Consider the following 14,379-nt stretch of genomic DNA (forward strand, 5'->3'; position numbering starts at 1 on the left):
GCAGAAAAACCCTACTGACCACCCACTCATGAAGCTGGGTAGAACAATGCCATGGCTGACAACAGGACCTGATACAATTATCAATTACTCCTTACCCTGACCCCCAACACATCAGTAGATCCCACAACCCAAACTCCATTAGTCAACATAACTAAAGGTTTTTCTCATACATAATCTATCCCCTAGAGGCCATTGTGGAGGTCTTAGAGCAACAGCTCACCTGTGCCTCTGGGATCAAAGCCATTCCCTTGAAAAAAAAAAACTTTTCTTTTTTGCTGCAAACTCCTGCTTTCATTTTATTGGGCTTTGATTTACACTGGCAAATGAACCCCCTCAGTTCAGTAACACAGCTCTGCTTACTCAAATAAATGCTTTTTATCTTTTATTATAGTCTAAAATTAATTTTGGTTTACACCTGAAGTATTCTAGCTTACACCTGAAGGGAAACAGAATTTGCCACCCCAAAAGATGCCTCTTGGCATAAGGGTTATTCTTTTAAAAATAGCAGATACAAGAAAAGCTCTGAAAACTAAATAGAACTTACTCTTTAACAAGAAACATTTACTTTTATAAGGGCATCTCCATTTGTAAGAGTGTCACACTCCCTGCACCAGGAAGAGGAGAATGACTATATTTCTAGAGATTCTTATCTGTGGAGAAGACAACTGACTTAAATATGCATAACAACCTTACCTTTGTTTACTATGCTTTTCCTAGTAACCTCAATAAGTGGCCTCCCACCACCCCCCAACACCTTCTTTTGTCTTTAATTTGAGATAGTATTTAAGCTGGTTGCTTGGGACATTTTGAAAACTTACTCAGTTTTCCTGGGTCTTTCCAATATATACAAGAGGTATATATATTATTAAAATTATGTTTCTCCTCTGTTACAATGCTTTATTATGGGAGCAGGGGGTAGGTGTTTCAGCCAAGAACCTAGAAGGATAGGGGAAAATTATTTTTTCTTCCCTACACTCTAAAGCTTTAGCTGTTTTTCCCCTCTTGGAGATATAAGATTAGTAACAATGACAAAGTTGTAGTTACCCTGCCCATGGGCTTGATTTTTCATTTTATTGATTTACTCTTATTCATTTTCAAACTATATTATTTATTCTTTATTTACTATAATATTTACTCTTTTTCATTTTCAAAGTGCTGCACCATGAGTTCTCATTTAACATTGAAAGGTTCTTGGAAAATGTGACTTTAAGTGAAATGACATAAGGAAACAAATTTTACCATAGGCTAATTGATGTAAACAAAAATTATGTTCCCATGGCATGTTGTTGGTAACAAAAGCATGATCAAATTTCTAAAGACCCAAAACACTTCTGTTATTAAACATTGAAATAAATATGAGTATATATACAATTAAGAAAGATTAATAAAAACAAGTATTATTTTCCAACCCACTTATTCAAATTCAGGGTGGCAGGTGGCTAGAACTTATCCCAGCAGCTCAGAGCACAAGGTGCAAACCCACTCTGGACAGGATGTTCTTCCATGGAAGGGTGTACTCCCACACGCACACATTCAGACTGGGGCAATTTAGACATAACAATTTATCTAACGTGCACATCTTTGGGATGTGGGAAGAAATTGAACTACCCAGAGGAAATCCATACAGATATGGGGAGTACATGCAAACTCCACACAGACAGTAGCCATGGATGGAAAACATTTTTTTCTCAATGTTATAGTGAAAAGACATTATTCGAGAACCTGCTGTATATCAGTGTTTTGTAGTTGAATGTACAAATGAATCTCCTGGGGACATTATTAAAAGGAAGGTTGCTAATTGGATAGGTCTTGGTTGGAGTCTGAGATTTTCCATTTCTAATAGGCTCCCAATTAATGCTTACTCTATAGGTAATGTGGACCAGAGTAGAATCACTCTGAAGAATATTAAACAGTGATTGATCCAAATTAAACCTTGGATCCTGATTATAATCTGTTGGTTATTTATTATTTCTTATATTTTAAAACAACTGTCTTATATCTAAAGCATATTCTAAAGCTACCCCTAAATTGCCACATTCTCTCCTAGATGTAAATTGTCAATTAGTCTGAAGTTTGGATGTACTTTTTAAAAGGCTTCTTTCATACACTCCTGCCTTTTGGTCTCTGAACTGAAAAAAAATCACACCATCAAAATGAAAATATGTTTTTTGAGGAAATTCCATACTTTTTTCCACAGTGGCTGCACCAATCTGCACCCTCACCAACAGTGCACTAGGATTCCTTTTCTCCAAAACCTTGCCAGCACTTGTTTGTTCATTTGTTTATGGTGGCCATTCTGATTAGTGTAAAGTGGTATATCATTGTGGTTTTAATTTACATCTCTCTGATGGCTAGTGATGCTGAGCATCTTTGCATATGTCTCTTGGCTCTCACCTTTTTATCACACAATTCTACCTGCTGGGATTATATCCTAAGAATCCTGAAACATCAATTCAAAAGACCTTATCCAACCCAATGTTCATAGCAACACTATTTATAATAGGCAAGTGCTGGAAACAGCCTAAGGGCCCATCAGTAAATGAGTGGATCAAAAACTATGGTGCATTTACACAATGGAATACTACACAGCACAAAGAAAGAAGGAACTCCTACCCTTCACAATGGCATGGATGGAACTGGAAAGCATTATGCTAAGTGAAATAAGCCAGATGGTAAAAGACAAATACCATATGATCTTACCTGTAAGTGTAACCTAATTAACAAAACAAACAAGCAAGCAGAATAGAATCAGAGACATGGAAATAAAGAACAAACTGACAGTAACCAGAGGGGAGGGGTGAGGAGGAAAATGGTGAAAAGAAGGGGAAGGGTCAATCGAAGGAACATGTACAAAGGACTCACAGACAAAGACAACAAGGGGGGAGGATTGAATGTGGGAGGTGGGGGTAGGTAGGGTGGGGGAGAGTAATGGAGAAAAATGGGGACAAGTGTAATTGAATAAAAAAATAAATGGACTTAAGCCCTGGCTGGTGTAGCTCAGTGGATTGAGCGCAGGGCCTGTGAACCAGAGGATCGCGGTTCGATTCCCAGTCGGGGCACATGCCTGGGTTGCAGGCTGGTTCCCTGCAGGCCAACTCCCAGCAGGGGATGCACGAGGGGCAACCATACATTGATGTTTCTCTCCCTCTCCTTCCCCTCTAAAGATAAATAAATAAAATCTTAAAAAAAATAAAATAAATGGACTTAAATGTAACCTAATTTAATTAAAATTCCATAAACAATAGCAAAAAAAAAAAAAAAGGAAAATATGTTGCCTGCAAGCTAGTATAGGGAACTCCCAAAATTTTATTTTATAGTTTGAATAGTCTGTGACATCTAATTTTTTTCAAATATGATCTCTAGTTATTTTATCACTTTCAGCCTTTTAAAGGCACTGCATTTCTCTCATTTCTTTCATTAAATGTAAAGCACACTTTACACTATGAATTTATTTAAAACTTCTTATTAACCCCTTCATGGCTTATTTTTAAAACCAAACAATCTTATTTATGATGAACACTTCCATTCCAAGCACAATTTTTTTTAGATTAGACTTTTCATCTTCCAAGATTGGACAATATCTCTGTAACTTAGTGCAACATATGAAATCATGTTGTTTTACTAATGTAGTAGGCAGTTAAATAGGCATGAGCAGAAGAGGAACAATGGGCCAGGTGTAGAGGGTCACCAGGGCAGACAGACCCAGGTGCCTAGCAACAGGCAAAACTACAAGCCCTTGCACAACCTCTCTTTTAAGCATTAACCCTTAGATGACATCTAGGCCTCAGCAGTGTTTCAGCTCCAAGCCCAAAGAAGCAGCAAAATCTGGTGGAGCAATGCCATGAGTGACAACGGGACCAGATGAAATGAGTAATGACCCTATCCCCTGGTGCCAACCAATCAGTAGAGACCATGACCCTGAGGAGACACACCAAGAAAGATGATGAATATTCTATTGAGATTCTCCCCTGAGACCTCAGATAAAAGCCCACAGGATGGAGTACTCAGCATGGTTGTTTCAATGGAGCACATCAGCACTTTATCCCACTCCCTTCTTTCCCCAGGGCACTCATTCATCTCTCTCTCTCTCTCTCTTTCTCTCTCTTCCAGAGCACACCCGAGCCTCTCTTTCCTCTTTTTTTTTCCTTCAAGGCATGTCTGTATCTCGATCTCTCTGTCTCCTAAACTCCAAGGGCCCTTTTACATCTGTGACTTTCTAAATACATTTTCTCTTACAGTTTGAGACTTGGCTCTGAATTGTCTTAGCCATAACTCAGGAACTGAGGTTGCTGAACCAAGGTTAACAGCTGGCACTGTTTTTCCAGTGCTAACAATTAATATATCACTAAATAGAATCTGACCCATCCTTTGACTTCTGCAAATGCACCACTCTCACCACATATTAATAAGAAAAAACCTTATAATAGAATCTAGAAAATCTACTACTAGAATGATGGTTTGAGTACTCTAAAGACTACTTAAATACAATGCTTTTAAAATCAGGTTTATTAAACATTTGGAGAAAAGTTTCAGTTAATAAGGCTCATAGTTAACATTTGGCCATAAGACAAAATGACTGAGTCAACAGAGTGTCTCTTGATGAGAAAAGACTTCTTGTTTTGTATGAAACATCTGAAATTAAAAAAGAGCTCTATTATTAACAAGTAAGCATTAATAACAAACCATTAGATTTAGATTAATTACTCACAGAATAGGCAAAAGAAAAAAATAATTCATCAGAGAAATGAAGTGAAACATATTATACATAATCTTTATCTTTGAAAGGCTTGACATTAAGATATTTTCCTCCAAGTCACAATTCCTTCTGAAAGGCCACAAACTCACAGTGATCCCTCCATCTTTTGAAATTCTATTACATTATCCATACAACTCGAAAACAAAAATGTACAATCAGCTTATAATACAGGTTATTTTTAGTATGAATTCTATCTCCCTCAACTAGAGTGTGAGCTCTTGAAGGATAGGCACCCTGGCAATGTGTGTGATCCTCTGCCTGTAGCACACTAGTAATACATTTCAAAGTATGTCCACTTTAAGTCTCACTCAATATTTTTCTCTTAATCCTGCTTTTCTCCTGTAACTCTCTTCTTATATTTTACTATAATCTAAATGTAAATAGTGTTTCATATTCTAAAGCATTATTCTCTTATTTCAGCAAAGGCAAATCTACCCCAAAATGTAGCTTTTTAGGGTTAATTTTTAAATTGCTATATTTTCTGAAGATATCATCACAATCCATACAACATCAATTGTCCAACCACAATGTGTAGGCAAAATTATAAAATATAAGTCCATTAGTCCTAAATGCAGAATAAATTTTTTTATCTGCTGTTGGGAACTGCTCTGCCTGGTTTCAGGAGCTGTAACCCGCCATGGCTAAGGCTGAGTAAAAAGACCTTAGGACCATAAGTCACTAAGGAGACAAAGCTTATCTTCCCAGCAGGGGCCCTGCCTCTGCCCCCTTTACTTCACACTGCTTGGCCCCGGGCAGATGACTGGTTACCCAATGATGGGTAAGAGTCCTCAAGGGAGGGATGGCCTAAGACAGGCATGGTTGCAATGGGGCCATCAGGGAAGGACTTGGGGACTACAGAAAAAGAGGGTGATGGACCTTCACCCCCTGGCTTTGACATAACCTAAGTCCTCATTCTGTCTGTAAGAAGTCTCTTAATCTCTTGGCTGCCTTACTCCCCCTGCCTGACTTAAGCCTGAAACAATGCTGGAGGATGGCGCAGCCCTAGGCAGGAACTAGCAGTTCCCTGGGATGATCACGCCTAAGAAAGAATGCACAAAATCTTGTGAAATCTGCTTTGCTAAGAATACCCTCAGTTTTCTGATAAGGGCCCAAGCATAAAATGAGTTTGTTCCCCAAAGTTTTATGGCCCTTTAGCTGTGTGACCCTGACTCAGAATAATCCCTCATAGTTCTCTGAAGGTTATCTATTGGTTGATCATTACTGCCTGACAGTAATTGATAAGCTTTATCTGTATTCTTGTGGAAAGTGGACCCAATAAAAGCCCACTGAGGAACAGGCTCAAGGCCCTTTTCCTCTGAGAGACTGGCCACCTTTCCTCCCCAAGCAGATCATGTCTTGGTAGACTTATTCTCATCCACAGAGGCCAGAGGTACTCTGCTCAACAAAGCTCCACCACAGTCTACTGTTCTAAAGTATTATAATATTATACAACTTACCATTTTCAGTAAAGCTTTTTGTTTAGAAGTAAGCAGGTAACTTATTAACAGAATAAAAATTAAGACAAAAGCAAATGGTATCAAGAAAAATAGAAGAGTTTCCTTCCACATTCCACCTAAGTAAAAAAAAAAAATCACAAGAAAAGGGGAGAAGGGTTAGATATTCACAATAATTTTAAAAACGATTATTTCATAAATAATCTAGTAAGTGGTGAAGAGCTGAGTTTTAACTCAGAAACTTCTGCCATCTTTGTCAGTGCATAGACACCACAGATATGTTTGAGTGTACCATTTCATCTATTTGTGTACTTCTTATGTAGAACTACCTCACTGAAGTGGGACATCTCTTCATTTCACTTGGAAAAATAACTCCCCAAAGCCCAATTCTTATTTTCTGATATGGTTTTGTTTAAAAATTGATCTCGTGAGTTTTTCATGGGAATAAAGTGATAAAACATTAGCCAAGTGAAAAAATAAACATATCTTGTGTATGTTTTAACTCTCAATAAGTCAAATGTTTATATCATATAATACTGTACTAAGCAAGAGCTGGTCTTCAGTATAAGTCTATGTGTAAATAATGAACCTAGTCTTTAAAGGTTATGATTTTAAAGTTGTCTCACATTTCAGTGACTAAAGAGTTTTTTATTAAATTTTTATTTTATTTTATTTCATTTTATTTTTTATTTTAGAAAGAGAAGAAAAGAGAGAGAGGGGGAGAGGAACATCAATGTGAGAGAGAAACATCGGTTGGTTGCTTCTCACACATGCCCCTGACCAGGGAACTGGCTTGCAACCCAGCCATGTATTCTGACTGGGAATCAAACTGGTAACCTTCTCTTTGCAAAAAGATGCCCAACCAATTGAGCCACACCAGCCATACCAGTGTTTTTTTCTTCTTCTTCTTTTTAAGGTTGTATTTATTTTTAAAGAGAGGGGCAGGGAGGGAGAAAGAGGGAGAGAAACATCAATGTGTCCCCTACTGGGGACCTGGTTCGCAACCTAGGTATGTGCCCTGATTGGGAATAGAATCAACAACCCTTTGGTACATAGGCCAGCATTCAATCCACTGATCAACACCACTAAGGGCTTTTGTTTTCTTTTGTAGATGAACTTTTAATGCTTCTTCTGCATAGCAAGGAATGAGAAATGGCTAGACAGACTTAGAACAGTAGGCAAAGCTTGTCCTTCCAAAATTGGTATGTCTCATTTGTTTCAAAGTAGTACTGTAGAGCATCTTGAATCCTAGGCCCATACATACACTTACAACTACCCACAATCCAACCTTTTTCTTTGTCTTCTTCCCTCCAGATCTTATTTTCTAATAAGTCAAATTCATATGGTCAGTTCAGTTAAGATTTGCAAGGATATAATCCAAAAAAGTAACTAGTAGTGTAAGTTTTGGGTATGCAAAAATAGTGGGAAAGCAGGTTTCTTCCCTGAATTTCCAGTTGCTTCTTCTATATATATAGAGTCAACCCTGAAGAAGATATATTTTCATTTAAAATTGTCCTATTGTTCCATAACTTGAAACATCCAATAAAAAAATAACCTAAAGAACTAAAACCACATGTATCTCAGGAAATTCTTTACTCCTGAACTCAAAGTTTTAAGATTTTTACCAATAGATATCCATCAGGGAAAAAGAAATCACAGTCATCAATATCATGGTTAAGACTATATGTACAATACATAAAAATATGTAGATTTTGAGACTGTGGCTGAAAACTCACCATAAATTATGCATCAACTAATGACAACATACCAGTAGAACATGACTTTCTCTCAATGTCAGTTAGATAGAGTCTACAGATTTCTTATAGTGATGACAAAATTTAAAAAGTAGAACCTGTAAGTGTTCATTCTGATTTCATGTTATCCCTTAGTTAATTGAGTTCCCCATCTCTCTGCCTATTTTTTCTCAATACCCCTTAGTGCCTATCTCTACTCAATGTGGGAATAAAATATAAATTTCTTGAGGACAGGGAATTTTTTTACTGCTCTTTGTCTCATGGCTGAAAAGTGTGACACATAGTAGGTGCTTAATAAATAACTGGAAAATGAAAGAGAACAATAATACCATTATATTAATAGGGAGATAATAGTCAAACAGTGATTCTAGTGTAATGGAGCAACAAGAAAGGAGATGAATGATAGATAGAAATGACAGAATCTGTCTGTATCTATATATGTATATGTATTTACATACCTATATATCTGAAAGAGCAATGCTAAGTTACTGTACTTCAAACAATTATTAGACATGCCTATCGATAAATCTAGTATACTGAGAAGCACAATAATATTTTGCCTCATTCTCAAGGCTTTTTAGTTTATATTGCTATTTCTTTTTTAAAAATATATTTTATTGATTATACCATTACAGTTCTTCTATTCCCCCCCTTCATTCCCCTCCACCCGCACACTCCCTCCCCCACTATTCTCCCCCACCCTTAGTTCATAACCACGTGTCTCAAGTTCTTTAGATTCTATATTTCCCCCACTATTCTCACCCTCCCCCTATCTTTTTTCTACTTACCATCTATGCTATTTTCTGTGCCTTCTCCCCCCTTCTCCTCCTCCCAACCCTCTGTTTCTAACCCTCCATGTGTTCTTCATTTCTATGGTTCCACTCCTGATCTAGCTGTCCTCTTGGTTTGCTTTTGTTTTAGGTGTGGTTGTTAATAACTGTGTGTTTGCTGTCCTTTCACTGTTCATATTTTTCATCTTCTTTTTCTTATATAAGTCCCTTTAGCATTTCATATAATAAGGGCTTGGTGATGATGAACTCCTTGAACTTGACCTTATCTGAGAAGCACTTTATCTGTCCTTCCATTCTAAATGAAAGTTTTGCTGGATAAAGCAATCTTGGCTGTAGGTCTTTGGATTTCATGACTTGGAATACTTCTTTCCAGCCCCTTCTTGCCTGTAAGGTCTCTTTTGAGAAATCCGCTGACAGTCTGATGGGTACTCCTTTGTAGGTGACTGTCCCCTTATCCCTTGATGCTTCTAGGATTCTCTCCTTCATTTTGGTCTTGGCTAATGTAATTATGATGTGCCTTGGTGTGTTCCTTCTTGGGTCCAACTTCTTTGGGACTCTCTGAGCTTCCTGGATTTCCTGGAAGTCTATTTCCTTTGCCAGACTGGGGAAGTTCTCCTTTATTATTTGTTCAAATAAATTTTCCGCTTGTGGCTGTTTCTTTCCCCCTTCTGGTACCCCTATAATCAGGATGTTGGAACGTTTAAAGATGTCCTGGAGGTTCCTAAGCCTCTCCTCATTGTTTTGAATTCTCATTTCTTCATTCCTTTCTGGTCAGATATTTCGTTCTTCCTTCTGGTCCATTCCATTGATTTGAGTCCCAGTTGCCTTTCCATCGCTATTGGATTCCTGGACATCTCCCTTCATTTCAATTAATTTATCCTTCATATGTTCCTCTAATTTGTGACTATAATCAACCAGTTCTGTGAGCATCCTGATAATCAGTGTCTTGAATTGTGCTTCTGAGAGGCTGGCAATTTCTCGGTCGCTTAGAGTTATTGGCTCTGGGACCTTGAGTTCTTCTTGCGCCATCTTTTGGGCTGTTCGTGCCTGTTCCATAGCAGGATCGGAGCCCTAAAGTGTTCACTAGAGCAGGGCAAGTAAGTTGCTGGGTTGTGACCTTGTATGTGGGGGCGGGGTCAAAGAGGGACAATGGCTTCCCGTCTGCTTCCTGCCGCCGCATCCCCCACTGGCGCCGCAGCCACCACTGTCACCAAGCCCACGCGTTTCATTCCACTGCACTCGAGTGTGCCACCGCCGTCAGCCCTCCACCACTGGGTTCGCCCCCTGGGGCCTGCGTGGTCTGTCTCACTGTGCGTGAATGTGCAACCGCGGTCAGTCTGCCCCACACCCCGACTGGTTCCGGGCTGCCTGCGCGCCTAGGTCAAGGATCTGTCCTGCCCGACCCAGCTCCGCTGCTGGCTCCGCCTCTCTTACCATCCCCGTTGAATTGTTCGTAGTTGTCTAACTTCCGTATAATTCCGTTTTCTGGTCTTTGGGTGTGTCCTATTTCTCTAAACCTTTGTTGTATTCAAACTTGGTTGTGGGAGAAGGCACAGTGTTTCCACCTATGCCTCCATCTTGGCGGAAGTCCTTATATTGCTATTTCAATATGTATTTTATCATGTCAATTCAAATCAGTGTCGGAAATGAATGAAATATGTATTTTACTAATGATGACATATTAAGTAGAAAAATATTCATTAGGCATAGTACAAGACACTAAAAAAAAGTATATACTGACTTATCCTTGCTTTAAGATTTCTGTTCTCTTAAAAATTGAAAGCAGCCCTAGCTGGCGTAGCTCGGTGGACTGAGTGTGAGCCTGCGAGCCAAAGGATGATGGTTCAATTCCCATTCAGGGCACATGCCTGGGTTGCAGGCCAGTTCCCAGCAGGGGACACATGAGAGGCAGCCATACATTGATGCTTCTCCCCCTCTCTCCTTCCCTTCCCCTATAAAGATAAATAAATCACATTTTTAATTGAAAATATTTTTAACACAGGTGCATCCCCCCCAAACAAATAACTACCATATTCTCTTTACTGATAGTCAGAAAAACAAAAATGTTGGTAATATAACTATAGCAAGACTCTTAAACTACTTCAACTACTCTTAGTTAAAACTGAATATTAGATTTTCCATAAATCTATGTTCAATTAAGGTACTTGCTAATTTATCTTCTCTGATTATCAACTCTATGAAAGAGCCTTTTGATGTCTTTTAAAAATATATTTCATTGATTACATTATTCTACTTGTCCCAGTTTTCTTCCCTTTATTCCCCTCTGACCTGTACCAACCCCCAATATCATTCCCCCACTTTAGTTCATGTCCATGGGTCATAAATATAAGTTCTTTGGTCACTCCATTTTCCATAGTATTCTTAACCTCCACCTGTCTATTTTCTACCTACCATTATGCTTCTTATTCCCTGTACCTTTTTTCCCATTCTCTCCCCTCTCCCTCCCCACTAATAATCCTCCATGTGATCTCCCTTTCCATGAATCTGTTCCTGTTCTAGTTGTTTGCTTAGTTCATTTTTGTTTATGTTCTTTTTGTGTTTGGTTGTTGATAGTTGTGAGTTTGTTGTCATTTTACTGTTCATATTTTTCATCATCTTCTTTGCCTTAAGTAAGTCCCTTTAGCATTTCATATAATAAGGGCTGGGTGGTGATGAACTCATTTAACTTGACATTATCTGGGAAGAACTTTCTCTGCCCTCCCATTCTAAATAATAGCTTTTTGGGATAGAATAATCTTGGATGTAGGTCCTTGCTTTTCATGACTTTGAATACTTCTTTCCAGCCCCTCCTTGACTGCCAGGTTTCTTTTGAGAAATCTGCTAATAGCCTTACGGGAACTCCTTTGTAGGTAACTGCCTCCTTTTCTCTTGTTGCTTTTAAGATTCTCTCCTTATCTTTAATCTTGGGTAATGTAGTTACGATGTGACTTAGTGTGTGCTTCCTTGAATCCAACTTGTTTGGGACTCTCCGAGCTTCCTGGACTTCCTGGAAGCCTATTTCCCTTGCCAGATTAGGGAAGTTCTCCTTCATTATGATTTAAAATAAGTTTTCAATTTGTTGTTCTTCCTCTTTTCCTTCTGGCACCCCTATGATTAGGGTGTTGGAATCTTTTAAGTTGTCCTGGAGGTTTTTAAAACACTCCTCATTTTTTAAAAAAAATTCTTCTTTCTTTATTCTGTTCTGGTTGAATGTTTATTCCTTCTGTTTCAAACTGTTGATTTGAGCCCCAGTTTCCTTCCCTTCACTGTTAGTTCCCTATACATTTTCCTTTATTTCATTTTCCATAGCCTTCACTGTTTCCTTTATTTTGTGACCATACTCAACCATTTCTGTGAGCCTCCTGATTACCAGTGTTTGAACTGTGTGTCTGATAGGTTGGCTATCTCTTCATTGCTTAGTTGTATTTTTTTTTGAGATTTGATCTGTTCTTCATGTGGGTCTTTTTTTTTTTTTTTGTCTCAGAGCACCTCTCAGAACCCTCCTCCACAGACAGTGCTACAATGCAGCCGCATGTGTTGCTCTGCCCTGGTGAATACTCTTAGGTATTTGCCAGGGCAGGGTAGGATAGCTGCTCTGCCAGCCACTGCCTTGCCTGGTCCCCAAGTCCTCTCCACTACAACTGTCTGTCTCTACCCCTCCTACCAATCTAGATTAATGTTTTTTCTTTAACTCCATAGTTGTCAGACTTCCATATAGTTCAATTTTCTGGCAGTTCTGGTTATTCTTTGTTTTTAAATTTGTTGTCCTTATTTTACTTGTGCAAGCAAGAAAAGTGCACCTACCTATGCCTCCATCTTGGCCAGAAGTCCCTTGCATCATGGCCAGAGGCACTGATTTGTATAACCACAAAATACACTGAAAAACATTAATTATGCTAACAAATAGCTGGTTATTTAGTTGCTATTCTTTTATTTCATACCTTTCCAGCATTGTGTATCACTCCATTCACTCCAAATTCCATCATCTGAGCAATAAATGTTCATTCTGCTTCTCACTAAAAAGCATAATTGTTGGCTTTCATTTGATGTTCTTCTGACATATATTTCATTTTCAAATGTGGAGGTCTGAAAGCCAAGGAAAAAATAAGATGCCATTATTTGATCTAATTGTAGCTAGATCTATCCCATTTGTTTTGTCACCTTCAAAATAGATTTTGTTACATAAAATATATGCATCAAATGACTAGAAATGTGTATACCAAAATCTTAACAATGATCATCTCTCTGTAAAGTGGGTTATATTTTTTCATTTTTTATTTCCTTCTTTATTTATATTTTAAATTTTCTCTATAGTGACAATGAACACATGAAGTAAAGGACATGTGTGACAGATACAATTCCTAGGCAGCTTTGGTGTGACAGCCAATATTTGGATTAGTGTCAAATTTCCCAGATTTCATGAACTGGAAAGTGCTAGGTACACTGTGTTGGAAAAAGACAGAGCCATCATGTGAATGCTGTTGCTATGGAAACTATACAATTCATGTACATAAAGCTTTTCCCTCCTTTTTTATTTTGGTTAATCACCTAAGACCTGTGTAGTAGGTGCTTTGGGCTTGGCATGAAACTACCTTTTCAGATGTAAGAATACACAAAGATGGATAATCTCAAAGAAAAAAATAACTGAAGCAATTACTTCAATTTTATATTTTAAAGAGCTGAGGAGTGTTTCTCATAAAAATAATAGCTTTTATTTTATTATAACTTTTCTTGAGAACCAACATAATGTAATATAGGTTAAAGTGGACAGGGAATAAGATCTGGATTTTAGTTCTAGCTGTGTAATGTTACTGTAAATCAGTTTAGTTCCTTGGGATTCATAAATCAATTCAACTCCCAGTTTTCTCATGCTTATGAAATGAATTGATTAGAACTAATGCCTCACTTACTTTTTCTCCAACACCCTCTGAGTTAAAAATAAATGATAAAATTATCATATAATAATGCGGGGCTAACGGCATCATCACATTTTTGGTGCTGGAGGATAATCAGTCTTTCAACAATTGCCTACTTCCTGTTGACCTCTCTTCCCAGCTATAAGCAATTCTCAGGAAGCCCAGCTAGACTCGACTCTAACTCCAACCTGACGGTTTTCCTCAAGAAGTAGTTTTTATGTTTTTGTTTTTTATTTTGTTTTTTTTTAACCTGAGATCTCTTCATAATCCATCTTATGCATGTACTTGGCACTTTAATTTATTCACACATTATTGAAAATAAGTGACTAGATTATCTCCAAGGTTCTATGCATCTTTAAAGTTGGTATGATTGATTATACTTTCAAACAGCAAAAATCTGATTTGATTTTTTGAAATTAAACTAAGATACATGTCAATGTCATGTTACCTCCTCTGATATCTCCTGTGGATAGCAATTGGTTGGTTCTCATGTTTGTTATTTTATTTAAAAGGCTATGTTTATTTTTCCCAAATAAATGTAATGCTCATACCACCCAAGTAGTATCATCTTCTGTGATCTTAATTTCATAAATGAAACACTGTGATGGAATGGGTCCATTAGGTATGTTCCATTTCAGGTTAATTTCCTCCGAATTCTTCACAATAATACTAAGATAGTCTGGTGGCAAAGATTTAACTGAAAAACAA

At 37.8% G+C, this 14,379-nt stretch overlaps 1 protein-coding gene across 2 annotated transcripts in view; it reads right to left on the reverse strand.

Annotated features, from left to right (window-relative positions):
• Positions 1-4,364: 4,364 nt before the first annotated feature.
• IL13RA2 (interleukin 13 receptor subunit alpha 2) overlaps positions 4,365-14,379 on the reverse strand; it is a 50,369-nt gene continuing 40,354 nt past the window's right edge. For both annotated transcript variants that reach the window (XM_037039737.1, XM_037039738.1), the window contains 4 exons: positions 14,223-14,368; positions 12,697-12,841; positions 6,214-6,329; positions 4,365-4,632 (listed from right to left, as the gene is read on the reverse strand). In XM_037039737.1, coding sequence (XP_036895632.1) covers positions 4,582-4,632; positions 6,214-6,329; positions 12,697-12,841; positions 14,223-14,368 — 458 coding nt within the window. In that variant the 3' untranslated portion in view covers positions 4,365-4,581. The remainder of the gene's footprint in view (positions 4,633-6,213; positions 6,330-12,696; positions 12,842-14,222; positions 14,369-14,379) is intronic.

This window comes from Sturnira hondurensis, unplaced genomic scaffold, assembly GCF_014824575.4.
Source record: "Sturnira hondurensis isolate 20B ecotype Veracruz unplaced genomic scaffold, ASM1482457v3 Scaffold0025478, whole genome shotgun sequence".
In the NCBI taxonomy this organism is placed as follows: domain Eukaryota; kingdom Metazoa; phylum Chordata; class Mammalia; order Chiroptera; family Phyllostomidae; genus Sturnira; species Sturnira hondurensis.